Below are 17,050 nucleotides of genomic sequence, written 5' to 3' on the forward strand. Positions count from 1 at the left end.
CCTTGAAAAAGATGATCCTTACCCTAAGTTCTGAAATTTTACTAACGTCTGTTTAGGTGTGTCTTTTTTTTTTTTACCAGTGCTTTCTGCCATGTCTTCAATCTTTGGACTGAAATATTTCTTGACATCCATGACCTTTTCTTTTAATACATGTTTAATTATTATCTCTTTTTCATTTGTTTAAATTCATGCATCTATTCATAGCTTTAACCTTTCTTCTCATAATTTCTGTCTCCTAATTTTTGTCCTGTTTTGATATACTTTTATATTTAATCTTCCTGTCCACTAGTCTGTATCTCAAAATCATCATGCATTCCTTGTACACTGCATTAAATGTTTTAACTTGAAAGTCACATTTTTAGTTCTAAAAAGTCCTTCTATGGCTTAATTGATCCCCCGTGAATACTCTCTTGTAGTTGTTCTATTTTTTTTTTTTTTTAGGCTATCTTCTGTCCTCACCTAGAATTCTATTTAACTAGATTTCAATTCTTCTATTGAAATGTCCATCTTTTGTTCCTTTCTCTAGCTGTTGGCCCCCTTAGGTGACTATTATGCTCCTTTTTACTCTTAGTTTTTCTGTCTCTTGAAATCTAGGTTTGCTCATTCTTTATTGGTAGCCATACCTGAATTGATGAAAAGTCATTAAATCACCTGTCCTTTGCCGAGGTATCAGTAAGAAGAGTCTCTGTTCCTAGAATTGTCAATTGTAAGGGCTTGTCCTCTCCCAGTACCAGGTGTTGGAAGGAAAAGTTCACTTGTTCAGGACCCGCCAGCCTAGTCTGTAGACTTTTCCTGGGCCATATAGCATTAATTACTGTGTCTATTCAGAGCAGAGCCTTGTGCTGGTTAATTTTATGTGTCAACATGGCTGGGTCCTAGTCCTCAGATATTTGCTCAAAAGTTATTCTGGATGTTTTTGGATGATGTTTTTATCTTGAATGAGATTAACATTTAAATGGTGGACTTCCATTTAATCTATGACAAAGGAAGTAAGGATATACAATGGGGTAAAAACAGTCTCTTAAATAAGTGGTTGGGAAAATGAGAGAGATATATGTAAAAAATGAAATTGGACTACTTTCTTCTACCAAATATAAAGATAAATTCAAAATGGATTAAGGACTTAAATGTAAAACCCGAAACCATAAAAATCCTAGAAGAAAATGTAGACAGTAAACTCTCTCACATTCCACTTAACAATATCTTTTTGGATATGTCTTTCTGGGCAAAGTCAACAAAAGCAAAAATAAAATAATGAGATTAATCAAATTAAAAATTTTCTGCACATTAAAAAAAAAAACAATCAATGAAATGACAAGACAACCTACCGAAAGGCAGAAGATATTCTCAAATGATGTATCTGATAAAGAGTTAATATTTAAACGATACAAGGATCTCAGCTTAATATCAGAACAACAATCTAATTAAAAAATGGGCAGAGGGCCTAAATAGATGGTTTTCCAAAGATGATATACAGATGGCCAAGAGACATATTAAAAGATGCTCAACATCACTAATCATCAGGCAAATGCAAATAAAAACCACAATGAGATACTACACCTCACATCTGTCAGAATGACTATCACCAGAAAATCAACAAATAACAAGCACTGGTGAGATTGTGGAGAAAAGGGAACCCCCACACTCTGTTGGTGGGGTTGCAAATGGGTACAGCCGCTATGGAAAACAATATGGAGATTCCTCAAAAAATTGAAAATGGAGCTGCCATATGACTCAGCAATCCTGCTTCTGGGTATTTGTCCAAAGAAACAAAAAACACTAATTCGAAAAGATATAGGCACCCCTATGTTTACAGCATCATTATTTATAATTGCTGAGGTATGGAAACAACCTAGATCATCAATATTTAAAAGGATAAAGACGATGTGATATATACATAAACACAAATGGAATATTACTCGGCAATAAAAATAATAGAAATTTTGCCATTTGCAACAACATGGATGGACCTAGAGGGTATTATATGCTAAGTAAAATGAGTCAGAAAGAGAAAGACAGATACTGTGTAATTTTACTTATATATAGAATCTAAAAAGCACAAAAAACGACAAATGAAAAAACAAAACAGAAACAAACCTATAGATACAGAAAACAAACTGATGGTTGCCAAAGGGGAGAGATGTGAGGGACAGATGGAAAAAAGATAGTGTTAATTTCTCTTTTCTTGCTTATAGCCCCAAACCATGGCTAATACATGCCCCTCCCTAGCAGTCCCACAGACAATTCTGCAGAATGGCTATGGTTGCAAGGAGCATAGTTTAAAACCTGCTGCCTTATGATAAATCCCTTGGAATGGAATCAAGAGACAAAGGTATAAATAGTTTAACTATTGCCAAAGAGCATTCCAAATGTATTGTGTAAATAAATGGTGGACTTTGAGTAAAGAATACCTGTCAAATGTGACACTCGTCCAATCAGTTGAAGGCTTTAATAGAACAAAGGTGACCTCTGGCAATAAGGAATTCTTCCAGTGGACTGCCTTGGGACTCAAACTGCAACTCTTTCCTGAGTCTCAGCCTGCCAGCCTTCCCCATCTGCTTTTGGGCTCACCAGTTTCCCAAAAATACGTAAGCCAAATCCTTAAAATATATTTCTCTTCACACACACACACAATCACATACACATAAATACACATTCTGCTAATTCTCTTTCTCTGGAGAATCTTAATACAAGTCTTGATCACAACATCCTAGCCTCAATGTCTCTATTTTAGGAGACGCCGTGTTATTTAGAATTAGAAGAACGTACAAATTGTCTGTATTGCACAGTATGATCCAAATATCTGCTATGTTTATTGATCACTTCTGAATAATGACCAAAAGTGATTCATAAGGCAAGACTTGCTGTAATTTATACCAAATTCCTATTTCACTCTGGTCACAGGTTTTCAATTATGGCTTACTGTCCAAACCAAATGAAATCACCTAACGCCAAGCTGTCCTGCTGCATTTGAGAAAGCATCTCAGTGATTATCTAAACCACCTACTGACTGCTCTAACCAGTCACCTCCTCACTCTTAGGGAATTTTAGTCTGAAGATAAAATGAGAGAGTTAGTCATTAGAACAGAAGCACTAGAAGTGGAGTAATATTCAAGAGAGAGCTCCATGCTAGGCAGGAAGGAGCACTTCTCAGGACCCAATCTTGCTGTGCATCTATAAGATGCTGGGAGGTTACTAACACTACAATGTCACCTGCTCAACTTTCACTTCTCTTAAAGTTAAGGCAGGTTGCTAATGAAAGTATTTTCTGCTTTTCAGCACTTTCATGTTTATCGTTTTAAAATTTTTTCCATTAGCTGATCAAAGTAACCTGTCTGTGTGTCCATTATTTTCCATATTAAAAAAACATGATTATATTGAAAGTAAATATTAAATTAAATTATTAAATAATATTAAAATTTAGAAAATACTATATTTAAAGAATTATTTAGAACTATTTATAAAAATTTTAAACAGTGCAAAAACCTTGTGGGAAACATACATTTTAATTTTAAATTTTAAAAAGTATTGTATTGTTCATTGTTAAATACATTTTGTTGATTGTTAAAAAAATTGACAAGTCTCTTTCATAAAAAGAGGTAGCATTGCTCTTTTTTAGTGGTTAAAAAACATTTTCCATAACATTGTTTTTGATCTTGAAAAATCATTCCTCAACATTGGTTTACTAATACTTTCATAATATTAGAGTTTTGATTAAAAATAAATTAAATACAATTTATAATGGTTTAGACTGCTGACTAGTTTATGCATGCCTGCTTATTTTAACACAAGAGTGTATTTAAAAGGAAAATAAGAAGAGTCATATAACTTATATTTATATTTATAGCTACATATATATCTACTGGGGTGGGGTAGGGTGTGGGGTGAGGAGTCCCAGCTCCAGTCTGGTTGTTCGAAGTGGTGAGATTTAACTCATCTGATGAACCAGCCTAGAGGCATCTGCTGGTTTAAATTTATTTTCCTGAGGGTTTTCACAGATTTGCATTGTTTCCAGGTAAGCAGTGGATCGGGGGCATGGGGGCGGGGGGTGGAGTGTGTAGAACAGCCAGTTGGTGTCTACCTAATATCAATTCCTGGTTTGATTTTAGAAACTTATAGCTGAGTTCTTTTGACAGAACTGTTTGAAAGAGCTGTTTTGTATGAGGATATATTTGAGAGTGTGAACTGCAATTTAGCTGTAATAGTACATGGATAAAAAGTACAAGACAGTAGAGGAAGAAAGGAGTTCTCCCCAGCCACTTCCGTAGGGAATCTTCAGGTGGAGGGCTGTGAAAATGCAGGAGAATGCCTTAGGGTCATGATGATGTGCTTCTCTGGGAGCACTGGAGATGGGATCCCAGTGCTGGTGGCAGTGAGATGCTGACCTGGAGTAGCTGTTGACCATCAGTTGTCAATACAGTGGACAGAGTAAAAAAATAGGGACATTAGTGTTTGGTAAACTTGCAGACTTCCAAACATCTTGGAAGTATGGTTAAGTGTTGTATAGAGGAGACTAGGGGGTCTCTACCTAGTGGAGAGCAGGTCAGAGAAACTGAGTTATTACTATTAATATGGTGTCCATTATACACACAGGTGGATAAGGCACAGGGCAATCCAGATTACATGTGTTACAAATGGCAAATGGTCAAAGGAAAGCCAAAAAAGAGATAGGAAAAAGCAGTTTACAAAGACAGAATAGTCTCAGAATTCACTGAAGTTATGGCATTAATTTGAGCATTTATATGTGTGAGCATGCATATATAATCACTTGATATACATATATATCATATATACATGTACATGTATAAAGCTCACATGAATAAAATCACACAGATCACATGCAGAATCACTTTTCTAAATTTGTATCTTTGTTTTAAAATATTATTAGTAATATTTGACCATCCTTACTTTATAAGGTTTCTATGAAAAACATTGAGACAATGTGCAAAAAAAATCACCGTACTTATGTTAAAGTACTATGCATATGGACAGAATGGAATGAGGGAAAATGTGGCATAAAGGAAAGAATGATATAAAATTTGTAGTAAAAAATACTACTAAGTCTTTGTCACAAGTATGACACTGACTTTCCAAATTTGGATAATATATTTAACGTCTTCGTTCTGGTTATAAAAATATTTGCAGAGTATATGCCAGAAGTTTATAAAAATATTTTATTGTTACATGAAAATATTTCTTTTGTTATAAAACATAAGAACTAAAAATGATTATAAATCCATAATGTCTTTGTTAAAAGACATTTGCTTTAATTTCAAAAGTTATTCCTTAATAATTATTATTCCTTAAAACAAGATAAAATAATTATATGTATGAGTGGATTCTACTACTAATATATATATTAATTGATGTATACTAATAAATTCTATTAGTTTGTTATCTAGGTCAATATCTATTAAGTTACTTTAGTCATTCTAGTTTGGTATTGAATTTCCATCCCTAAGGCTCCATTGGTCACCATGGAAAGTCAAGTCATTTTTAAATGCCAGATAATATTAAGTCCCTTGTGCTCTCTGGTCACTTCGTTTAGTAAACCAAACTGTAATAAATTAAATTCTTTATATATTAAATTTTACTTTTCAATTGTTATAATGTCCATGTTTTATAAATAATGCAAGTTTCTTATATACATTTTTGAGCAGAGATATTTTCCTTGTTAAGCTTCTAGTATTCCTGAGGACCATTTATGTTATGTGTCTGTGACTACAAAGTGTCAGAAGGTACAACTGCTTTCCTCTGGAATGAAGACTGCTCAAAAACCACTGTGACTTACTCGAAGAGAGTCAAGTCAAACTAGCATTTAGAGTTTTGAAGTCTTTGTCTGGGAAGCATTGCCATCGGCGTCTGGTTCTGGCACTTTTCCCTCCCTAGTGGGTAAACACACACATTTCCTCTATAGCACTCATCAGGTAATGAAGCCAAGATGGCTCAGAACTCGTTACTAATAAACTTGTGCCAGATCCTGAATATGAATTTTGGAGGAGGTTCAAATAATCATTTGCATTTCTATGAATTATGCCTAAGATACAATGCCTTAATGATAATTGGGCTCAAATGAATTACAGTCCCCCAAATCACAGGAAACTCTCGGTCATCACAGCATTAACGTGTGGCAAAAACTTTGTTAACATCATTATGGTGACATCAGAGTGGCAAGTCATCAAAATGTATTCTCTATTTTTAGTTCTTATACTCTTCTTCCTAAAACTTATATAGGCTATGTAAGTACCTAGATTGTGTAACACTAAATGCAAGAATGGCTTTAATTCCAACTAAAAAGCAGAGCCACAGCAAAAATAGCAAACCTAACTTCATGGAGTTTCAAAATCAGAGCTACAATTAGCAGAAAGATTGCCATTGATGTTGAGCTATAAACATTAAATATAGTGGCTATCAGAGTTTTTTGTGTGGCAAGCTGCTAGAAAATACAGTTTCATACTTCACACTAACTTAAAATCTGGAAATGGTTAAAATTGGAAAGAACAAAATTAGGTACAAAACTTCAAGAAAATGAATGGCAGGCATAAAGTCAATTTAATCTTAGTTTACTTGATCCATTTAGATTCAACTCCTTTGCTTTATTCGGTGTTTCTCATCTTTTCTTTCTTGGTTCTTACCGTATATCTTTGTTCAGCAGAACATTTTCCTAATTTTTTCATAATCGAGAGTTATCTATTCATAGGACTCCTCCTAAATGTTGGACATTTATAGTCAGAAAAAATATTGAAAATCACAGTTAACATATAAAAGGGATTTTTTAACAAAAATATAAATACAATACTTAGAGGAAAACAGTTTTGGGGCAGATGCTCACAAAATGTTTGTTTTGTAATAATGAATCCTAAAGTAAAGGCAGGTAGCTCTACTTGGAGTACAAGTAAATATAAAATCTCTAGTGAAAAATACTGAGAGAATTAGTGTTAACCGGCTAGATTTGAAGGTATGACAAATACTTTGGCAGGTGATTCAAGTTATTATCATATAGGCATAGGGGCCAGGGTTATGTGGCTATACAAATAACTATTTATTGAGCATATATTATAGTTCAGATAGTTTAATTATGTAATTTATTTAACACTTAAAATAACTCTGCATGACAGATGTTATCATTAAACCACATGCTACTGGTGAGAAAAGTAAGACTAATTAATCTCATGTAAACTTGCCCACAGGAAGTGATATTTCTAGAGGGAGGTATTCCAAGTTTTACAACACATAGTTAAATTGAATTATTTTAAAGTTAACTTTACCTTATTTTTGAATAAAAACTGATTTAAATCTGAGCTATTTCAACACTTCTATTTTCATACTGTAATATTGAAGAAATTATTTTCTAGATAATTGTCATCCAATTCAGTTTCGGTTAAATTTTGTTTTATTATTAAACATATAATATACCTTAACGGAATGCTCATAATCTTTTCATTTCCATTTTACATTTTATTACTATATAATGACTGTCAAAGGGAATATTTCATTAAAAGGTAATTTTAATCTAGTGAATAATAATGAATGTTATTATGGTAACACTTCCCGAAGTTGACCACCTCCCAACAAATCTCATAAAACTTATTGAGAGCACATTATAGGTGTATAAATTGTACTGAATTAATAATTCATTGTTGGTAGTAATGAAAAAGATGCCAGATACTGTTTTTAAGATACATGAGGCATCGATAAAAGGTGACCAGGAGCCATTGTAGTTAGAGCAAAACAATCATTTTTCACTTTCTGAAAGCAAAGAAGTTACGGTTTCTCCCAAACGGAGCACATTTCTGTTTCCCATTCTGTTTGGTTGGCAACCTTGTTCGATTATGCAGAATAAAGACATTTAAGAGCAAAATGGGTCCCTGATCAGCACTAAAGTGAGCTGTTGTTTAAGGAACTTATGAAAGCATACTGTTAATCATTTAAAAAATTGTACATTCCTACCTCTCAAATCGTGTTTTGATTCATACCCTTTAGATGTTTTGCTATGAAAATTAACAGCAATTAGTATGAACCTTTAGCAACTTGGATCATGAGGTTTAAGAGGGCCTGGGAAGCAATTTCAGAAAAGACAAATAGCAACCATATTTTGTCAGGTTTTCACAATACATTCCTAAAACAGCAGTGTCATTATTCAAAAGCCCAATTCAAATGATTCAAGATAATGTTGTGACTTAGAGCCCTTGGGCAAGAGATTATATTTCAGGGAACCATAAAATTTTTAACTCATTAAAAAAATACCTATGTATATACATACAGACAGAAAAATAATTGCTATAAAAACTAAGTACGGTATTGCTGGATGGGAAGGGGGTTGGGGGTTGAGAAACTGGGTGAAAACAATAAAGGGATTAAGAAGTACAAATTGTCAGTAAAAAAAAAGCTAAGCAGGGTAAAGAGATAGAGTGAATGAAAGCAAGCTATATCTGTTTACATAATATTGTGATTGACAGGCACATCTAAGAAGGTTTGGTGATTTTAATGAAGGGGAGAGTGGGTTGTGAAGATATGGATTACAAGTATTCTAGGCAGCTAGCGAAACATACTGGGACCTGTTTAGCATGCTTGAGGGAAAACAAAGAAGACAGTGTGGCCAGTGGAGAGACTGAACATTAATCAGTAGATGACGAGGACAGAGACATGTGTCAGGGGTAGACCATGTGGGATCGCATAATCATGGAATGGATTTAACTTTTAATATGATGACCAGCCTTTGTAGGGTTTTGAGCAGAGGAGTGAAGAGATCTGATTTTTATTTTTAGAAGATCACTCTGGCTGCTATTTGGACAGCTGACTATGTAGTAAGGAGATCAGTTAGGAGGCTACTGAAATTCTTTAGGCTAGAAAGATTGTGATTTAGATCCAAATGACCATGGCATCATTAACAGTGACAGTTTCTCCAACAATGCTGCATGCTTTTCAAGAGGCCCTGTACTTCATTTCTGTGTATTTTTTCTTCCAGAGTTTACAGCAGTATTTCAAATATAGTGGCATTTAAAATATTTGTTGAATGAGTGAATAATAAATGAATTAAATGACAAGTCTCAATAAAAATCTTAGATATTTAAAATTATGAGACAAATGGAAGTAATGAAAAGTTAGTTATAAATTGTAGGATTCCTGAAACTCATAGTGGAATTCATGAATTAATTATAATTATATGAGGATATAACCTATTTCAAAGAAATAGATCAAATAGAACAGTTCAAAACTACTTTCTTTTATATCGAGTTGACCCATATCGAAATCTAAAACCAGTGATAAACACACCAGAAATCTTCTGAGTTAGAAGAAAAGGAAGGGTTGAAAACAAATTTTCAAATTTCAAAACTAAAAATAAGTGCTTCCTAGAAATATAGATCAGTGGTATTAATTATTTCATAAATCACATGTGCATATGTGCATATGGTACACACATCTGTACCACTCTAAATGGATGACTTAAAAATTATGTTTTTACCACTTAGAAAAGGATTTTATGAGAATTAGGGAACATCATATGTTAAGAAACAGCTACCTAAACTAATGGCATTTTCTTCTTAATATTCAGCACACGTTATTATATCCATAGTTCATGAAAATGCCACAGGCAGAGTTTAACATTATTTCAGAAATATATTGGCATTTTTTTCAAATGGTATATAGAGAAATGTCAGCTGGATGGCTCTTTAGCTGCTCGCTGTAACAATTATACCCAATGTATATTGAATAATAGATCAATACCAATTTATTGATCTATTGTGTTTCATATTACATCAAAGAAATCCATAATTCAGTTCTTTCCACCTAATTTTTTATAAATAATTTGAATAATCATTATAAGTTTTGTGATTTATAATTTCAAACCATTAAAACCTGAAATTTAGTGTCAATAAGTTCTCATATGACACAAAACTAACTAAATGAAATGTAATGGGATCACATACACAAAAAAAATCCCTCGTATATGGTTGTGTTAGTAACAAATCATGAGAAAGAGAAATCATAGAAGTAATTGAAGAAAATAAAAGGTTATCTAATATCAAGATATGCTTTTATCCTTGAAAATTTGGTTCACCTCTTCCAGGAAGTCTTCCTGACCCTGAAATGCTATGTTGGATACTCTTCCTCTGTAGGTAAATTGGTCTGGTTAATGGTAATCTCCAACAAAGAAGTATAAGATTATGAAATAATAAAAACTCTGGGTTTCTTTGATTATTAGGTAGAATTCTTCTAACAAATGAAAAGAATCCCTTTAATTTGCTCTAACTGTAAAGGCACAGGTGTACTGGAAAAAAACCCTAATACTATAGGTCATGGGACCTAGCCTTCAGTTGCTCTTTTTCAATTTACTTAATTCAAGAAATCTCCATTTCCTCAAGGATAGAACCAATGCCTTCTTTTCTTCATTACTCATCTGCCCCCTCTCTCTCTACATTCCACTTACTTATTTTAAAAATTATTTCAGATACCTGATATTTCAAAATTACCAAATATACCATAAGGATGTAATTGCCAGAACAAAATGTGAAATATCAATATTAATAAAAACACTAACAAACCATTTAATAAAATACATACTGCTTTTTATGCAAATATACTTTTATAAAGGTTGTTGAGATTTCATTAGAAGGCAGTTTCTGGATTTTCATATTTTTAAGATAATTTCAGTATTAAGAAGGCCAGACATTTTAAAACACAACTAAAAATTAAAATAATAAAAATTAACAAATGAATATAAAACATTGGATCACAGAGCAGTATAATATACTTAAAGTGGCACTTGGAGAGAATTTAGGGCCCCAAATGCTTATTCTACAGTAGAAAAGACTAAATTTAAGACACCATGAATCAATTTTTAAAATTAAAAAAAAAACATGGTGAAAGTCAGAAAAAAGAAATAATGAATACAAAACCAAATCAATGAGAAAAAATACAAAATATAAACCAAGTAAAAAATTGGGTTTTGAAATGATTAATAAAGTTGACAAATTTCTAGTGCAATAGATTAAGAAAAATGAATAAAGACACAACTAAACAACATTAAGGATTGTGGACATTATGAAATCTTTAAGAGGACATTATGAATAAATTTTTAAATAAATATGAGCATTTTTACTCAGTAGTTAAAAATATTTGCCCAAGAAAAGTCCAGGTTCAGATAATTCACCCACAAGATTTCCATAATTATTAATAAATAATTCTAATATAGAACTGGTAATTACAAATTGTGAAAAATAGGAAGTATTACTCAAGTCATTTTATGAAGCTATCATTACATTGTCACCAAAACCTGACAATGAGTCCATGAGGGAAAAGAAAATATTCATGGCCAATATTTATTAATAAGTAAATATTCAAAATACCAAACAAAATATTAGCAAGCCAGATCCAGTAATAAATAAAAAGACATTAAATTCAGAATTGCAAAAGTTTGATTTCCATTAGAAAATCAATCTGACTCTGTACCTACATGTGTGTTTGTATGTGTTTACTTCTTTTATTTTCATAATGTTCAAAAAATGATGAATTATAGTTTATTGTATTTGTCATGTATCTTCCATACAACATACTAGTATTTAAAAAGCTTTTTAATCCCACAGAAAATTCGCACTTTAGAAAATCTGTTACATTGCCAATTTTCTTTGAAGTCAATTTCCTTTGACCCAACTGAGAATGAGGATATAAAAGACATGTATCCAGGAGGCAGGAAGGGTAGTATGAAGCAGAAATAAATGTGATGTTCTGGATTTTGTAACCAAAACTCATCAGCAGAAGCAAAGAGTAGGCATACCAAGTAAAGTGAAAGTAACTGATGAATTAACAATGACAGTTATTTTTAGTCGAGTTTATAGTATGTCCAGATATTTGGCCAATTACTTAAAGTATATTATCTTTAATCCTTATAGCAATTCTGCAAAGTAGACTACCAGAAAGACAAATTGATCTTTCACTTAACCCAGATCAAATGTAGAAAAGCTAGAATGTGTGTCTCTCTCGCATATGTGACCTTGTCATTATTTCATGTTGCCCAAATATTATTATTCAATGTCCAAGACTGAGGTATAATGGAGCACAATAAGACCTGGCTTTTAATCTAGCTCTGAAAACTATTAGCTGTTTGACTCTGGATAAAATTTAATAGATACATTTTTAAAGATTTAGTGTTTTAACAAATTATGGATAATAAAACTTATCAGAGTCATTATGAGGCTTAAAAGAAATACATATGTAAAACTCTAGTACGAAGCATATATTCAATAAATTTTAGCTTATTTTATTATTATTATTATTAACACTTGGCAGCTTCAGTTAGTTAAATTATGTAAACATCTTCAAAATATTTTAACATCCTGTGGTTAGAAAGAGGAACAGATGGTTTGATTAATATAGGGCTGATCAAATAAATAGAGAAAAAAGATAAGAGGGCTCCAAAAGTGAGGATGCTGTTTCATGACTGTTCATGGGGTCAGGCCAAGGTGGCAAGTCAATGAAACCTGGAAGAGAATGATTCTCTGAGGAATAGAGAACATCCTTGGGAAGAGGAGCTTTAATGACGTCAGGGGAGGAGGTGGCATGATTTAGAAAAAAGGAATAAGAGAAGAAAATGAAAGAAGGCTATAATTACATCAACCACACCTGACTTAGGGCTCGGAACATTTCACAGCCTGGAACAACCTCAAGACTGTTTAGATGTCCTCACTCCCGTTTTCCTGACAGAACGAGTTATGAGGAAGGCTGACCAGGAGGACGTCACACTGTGGCTGCTCGTAGTTCTGCTGCTGATTTCAACTGGAATGCAGCATCTCGGGGCTGCTCAGATGTCTCTACCAAACACAGTTTCTTTATTTCTGTGACATCCTCACCATGAAAAAAAAAAAGAACTAGAGCTCCTTTGGTCAAATAGTATAATATGGGCTTCCTATCAATATGGTATTCACTTTCATTCAATTTCTACTTATTCAGCATTCTGAATCCTGTTTCCAGCAACCTAATTCTTTAGTACTTCTAGAAAATTTTGCTTTTTCCTGTTAATTTTTCCAAGAAGTAAAATGTTTCCTCCATCTCTAACTCAAGATGAGAATTCTACTACACATATACAGACCTACTTAACTATGTTTAACTGCTTGTCCGTTTGCCCAAGTAACACCAAAGTTGGGTCCCTGGCTCCTGTGATACAGCAACCTGTTGTATCCCTGCCGATGTCTAGGACATGGTCCCCATTTAGTACTTTGTATTGCTGGTTAAACATGCCCCAGGCCTAATAAGTGAATCTAGTTTAAGATAATATGTCTACTAAGTCAAGTCTCATTGCTAAATCTCAAGATACCTCCAGAAATTATTAAAAAGTAGATTGGAAATACAAAGTACTATAGCTTTCTAAAACTTTAATGACCTCTTCTTCAACTAATATTGTAAGACCATTTATCATTTGTTTCTCTCTGAATTTTGAAATTGTTTTAGTTCTGTCTGGTGTTGACCTTCAGTATCCCCATGAGACATACCTTACTGTGTGCAGAAGAAATACTAATTAGAGACCCTGTAAGTGACAAATGAGACACTGCAGTAAGTAAAGTAGCACTTTGGCTTACGCTGAACTCCATACCTGCGCGCATAGCCTCTTTTTGAATGCTTTCATAGTCATGCCAGTCTTTTCTTCTCAAACCATCTGTCCATGCATAGAATTGCCCATCTCCCAGGCCCAGTGGAAATGTCTGTGGAAAAGGAAAGTATTCAGAGCATAAAAAGGAGGTATTTCCTTTTGCATGGTAGGTAAACATAGCCGGGCACATAATAGGCAATCAAAGAATATTTGTTGAATAAGTGATTCTTCCAACTATACTGAAAAGAAAGCTGTTGCTAGTGACCAGACTAATATACACTTTAAAAAATTTTTTCTCAGCTTATAAAATAAGAGCATATGTTACCCACAATCCTTACCACTTCCTATTGTGTTTTATTTGGAGATGGTAATAATTCAGTATATCACCTTCTTTGAGCATAAAAGCCTAGATGTTTTCATTTGCCCAAAGTATAAATACTAGTAATGCTACCAATTTTGGTATTAAATGGAATTAATTTTCTTTGTGACTTGTAAAGTTTCGTTAATTTTGATTGAATTTGATTAATTTGAATGGCCTGATAATAACATTAACAACCATTCATTGAATGCTCACTATGTGCCAGGTACTACGTTAAATACTCTGTATATAAAAGATTGTTCAATCTTTATGATAGTCTTTGTTTGTAAACTTCCATTTTTCTGTCAATTAAACTAAGGCCCAGAGAACTAAAATAATGAATTAAATCACAGTGGCAAAGTCAAGACTTGCACCCATTCCGTTAAGATCAAAATTATAGTTTTAAAAACTAGTAAATACTGTCTTCAATCTAAATTTCTGTTAAAGTATAGTACCTGGTTATGCTTATAGTTGAAACTATCACCCATTCAACAACTGTAGTCACAATGTATGTTTTATGCTTTGGTAAAACCCAGTATGTTCTAATGTCAACTTGAAAATTTCTTCTGTGTACATTGCTGAAGCTACTCTTTTTTTTACAGTATTTATTTTTTATAATAAAAAATGGTTTAAATGAAATTTATTTTCACAATCTTAATAGTCAAGAAAATGTAAAAGAAATTTTTTCATATTCACATATTTTTTTATTTGGTTCATTTCTGGAAATAAATAATACAGCTATAGAATAAGATAAAAAAACATTTTTTAAAGTTTCAATTTAGATAAAACAAAAGATAAATAATTTCAGTGAGGAAATTTTATTCTGTGATCCCTTCCAAAGCAAATGAAATGTCATATTAATTAATTTGAAATAGTGCAACTATTGTGCTTATAAAAAATTATCTACCTTCATTCCATATGTATAGCTTTTAAGGGATCTACTTATTTTGAAAGAATAAAAATGGAGTTATTATTTAAAAAAAACAAAGTAGTTAAAATCAAAGGGAAGATTTTCCAAATCAGGTGACTGTTATCTATATATTTGAAGGAATTTGTTTATAACAATAGTGCATTCAGAAAAAAGAACAAAGAACTAAATATTCAAGGATGATGGTGAGTTTATACAATATAATAAAGAAAATTTATTAAGGGTAAATAAAGGATAATAAAGAAAATTTAAAAGGAAAATAAGAAAGAAAAACTATGGAAAAGTAACAGAAAAGAATAAAGTAAAAATAGAAGAAAATGAGAGAAACAATTTTTAGAGTATAATAGCAAACGTTAGATGAATATGCATATTTTCTAATTGATACTAATTTTATAATTAGAAATTTTACTAAAATCCAGTTATATGAAGTTTTAAATAGTCAAATAACTTTAAAATGTAAAACTCATGTTTTGTTTCAGGCGTGCATTTATAATGATAAGTACTGAGTAGTAATAAAAATCTCTTTCACTGATTTAGATAATATCATTTTATAAATATCACTTTTAGATTAAAATAGATAATTTAAAAATAAGTTTTGACATGAAACATGGAGATATTGTTGTGTAAACTCCAAATAATTAAGCTCTCTCTGGTTACCTAGTGGTTTGCAAACTGATCTGATACACAGAGGGCAGGGAGAGACCAAAGAAACACACAGATCACTCCAGATTGGTAGGTGGCAAGTTTAATACACAAGAGAACTTAAACACAAGGCTTGTCTTGTTAGGTCACGAGACAAGTAGATCTCCACACCCACCTGCCAGAATCTTAAAAGTTTATGCAGAGGCCTTAACTGGGTTCAGTCACTATTCAGTCCAGATGGTCAAACAACACCTTACTTTCTCAAGGCTAGGTCCCTGAAAACAATTCCTACTGTGGGAATGGTGGGTGGGGCATACATTCCAAGGTCAAGGGGAGGGAGTGAGGAGCCTCTGATTATCTGGAGTCCAGCTCATGGGACGGCCAGAGGTCACATCCTCTTGATGACTTCCTCCAACACTTTACCCCTCCACAGCATCTTTCTCAACAAACCCTGCATGATCAGCAAGGGGTTTTATTCGCATGGAGGTGGCTCTTTGGTAGCTATCTGACTGCAATTTAGGCACATATAAGAGAAACACAGAGTAAGATAATTATGCTCAAAGTAAGTAACATTTTTGTCTACCAGGAATCCCATGATCCAAACCACTGATTTACAAAGTCCCCTAGGCTGAGTGTTAGATCAATCAGGGCATTTACTTATATCTTCATCTGGTTTAATCAAGATGACATATTGGCAGACTCCTCAGGTACGAACATAAAACATTCTCTTTAGATAATGGCACAGGTGCTTCCTTTCAAGGTAGTAGTTATGTCTGTGGACATTCTATTTTAGAGGACAGCTTTCTCATTAAGGACATTTCAGTGTTCAGTAAAGTCAAGCTTTGCTGGCTATCATTCAAAGCTTACTGATTGAATTAAGTAATGGCTTCCATATGTCCTATAGTGTCCTCCAGGCAATGGAGGTGACAAAGATGTCAGCCAGATGATCGCACTGGTGGGAAACAGAATGTGCCCACCTGGACTAGAGGAAAGGGGGGTTGGGACCTTTAGGAGCTAGACTTGGTTGTGCACACCACCATGTTGGCTGGTGAGGCAGCACTGTCAGGTGTGAAGAGATGCACTGTGACTAGGACATGCCAGAACAGGAATCCCACATTCTCCTTTCTCTCAATGGTGTGTGTTCCATTTCTGGTCAAATGCATTGTAATAGGTCTGGTTTGCAGCAGAACAATGGGGTCCTAGTGGAGATTGAGTAGTTTCCTTTTACCCAGGGGTACAAAGTAACTCTCCCATCCCTGTGGGGTGTCTCAGTGCAAATTCCAGTAGACAATGTCTTTCCCAGGCACAATGGGACTCGGTGCTCTCAGCAACATGGAACATTGCTCAATGATGAAGTCTTCTTTGACTTTCATACTTTTCAGGTCTTGAGTGTATTGGCAGGGTCCTCAGTCTGGCATATGGGGCAACCAGCCCTACTAGCTGGTCATTCTAATGGTTTAAAGCCTGGGATAGTACTTTAGTATAGCCAACCAAAGCATTTTGCCTTTAATTCAATCTGCTGTTTTAATACTCC

General features: G+C 33.4%; 1 protein-coding gene across 2 annotated transcripts in view; it reads right to left on the bottom strand.

Moving 5' to 3' along the window:
- GALNTL6 (polypeptide N-acetylgalactosaminyltransferase like 6) overlaps nucleotides 1-17,050 on the bottom strand; it is an 886,098-nt gene that overhangs the window by 558,266 nt on the left and 310,782 nt on the right. For both annotated transcript variants that reach the window (XM_039876118.1, XM_039876119.1), the window contains exon 3: nucleotides 13,592-13,700. In XM_039876118.1, the coding sequence (XP_039732052.1) occupies nucleotides 13,592-13,700 (109 nt within the window). The remainder of the gene's footprint in view (nucleotides 1-13,591; nucleotides 13,701-17,050) is intronic.

This window comes from Pteropus medius, unplaced genomic scaffold (assembly GCF_902729225.1).
Source record: "Pteropus medius unplaced genomic scaffold, Ma_sr-lr_union100, whole genome shotgun sequence".
Lineage (NCBI taxonomy): Eukaryota > Metazoa > Chordata > Mammalia > Chiroptera > Pteropodidae > Pteropus > Pteropus medius.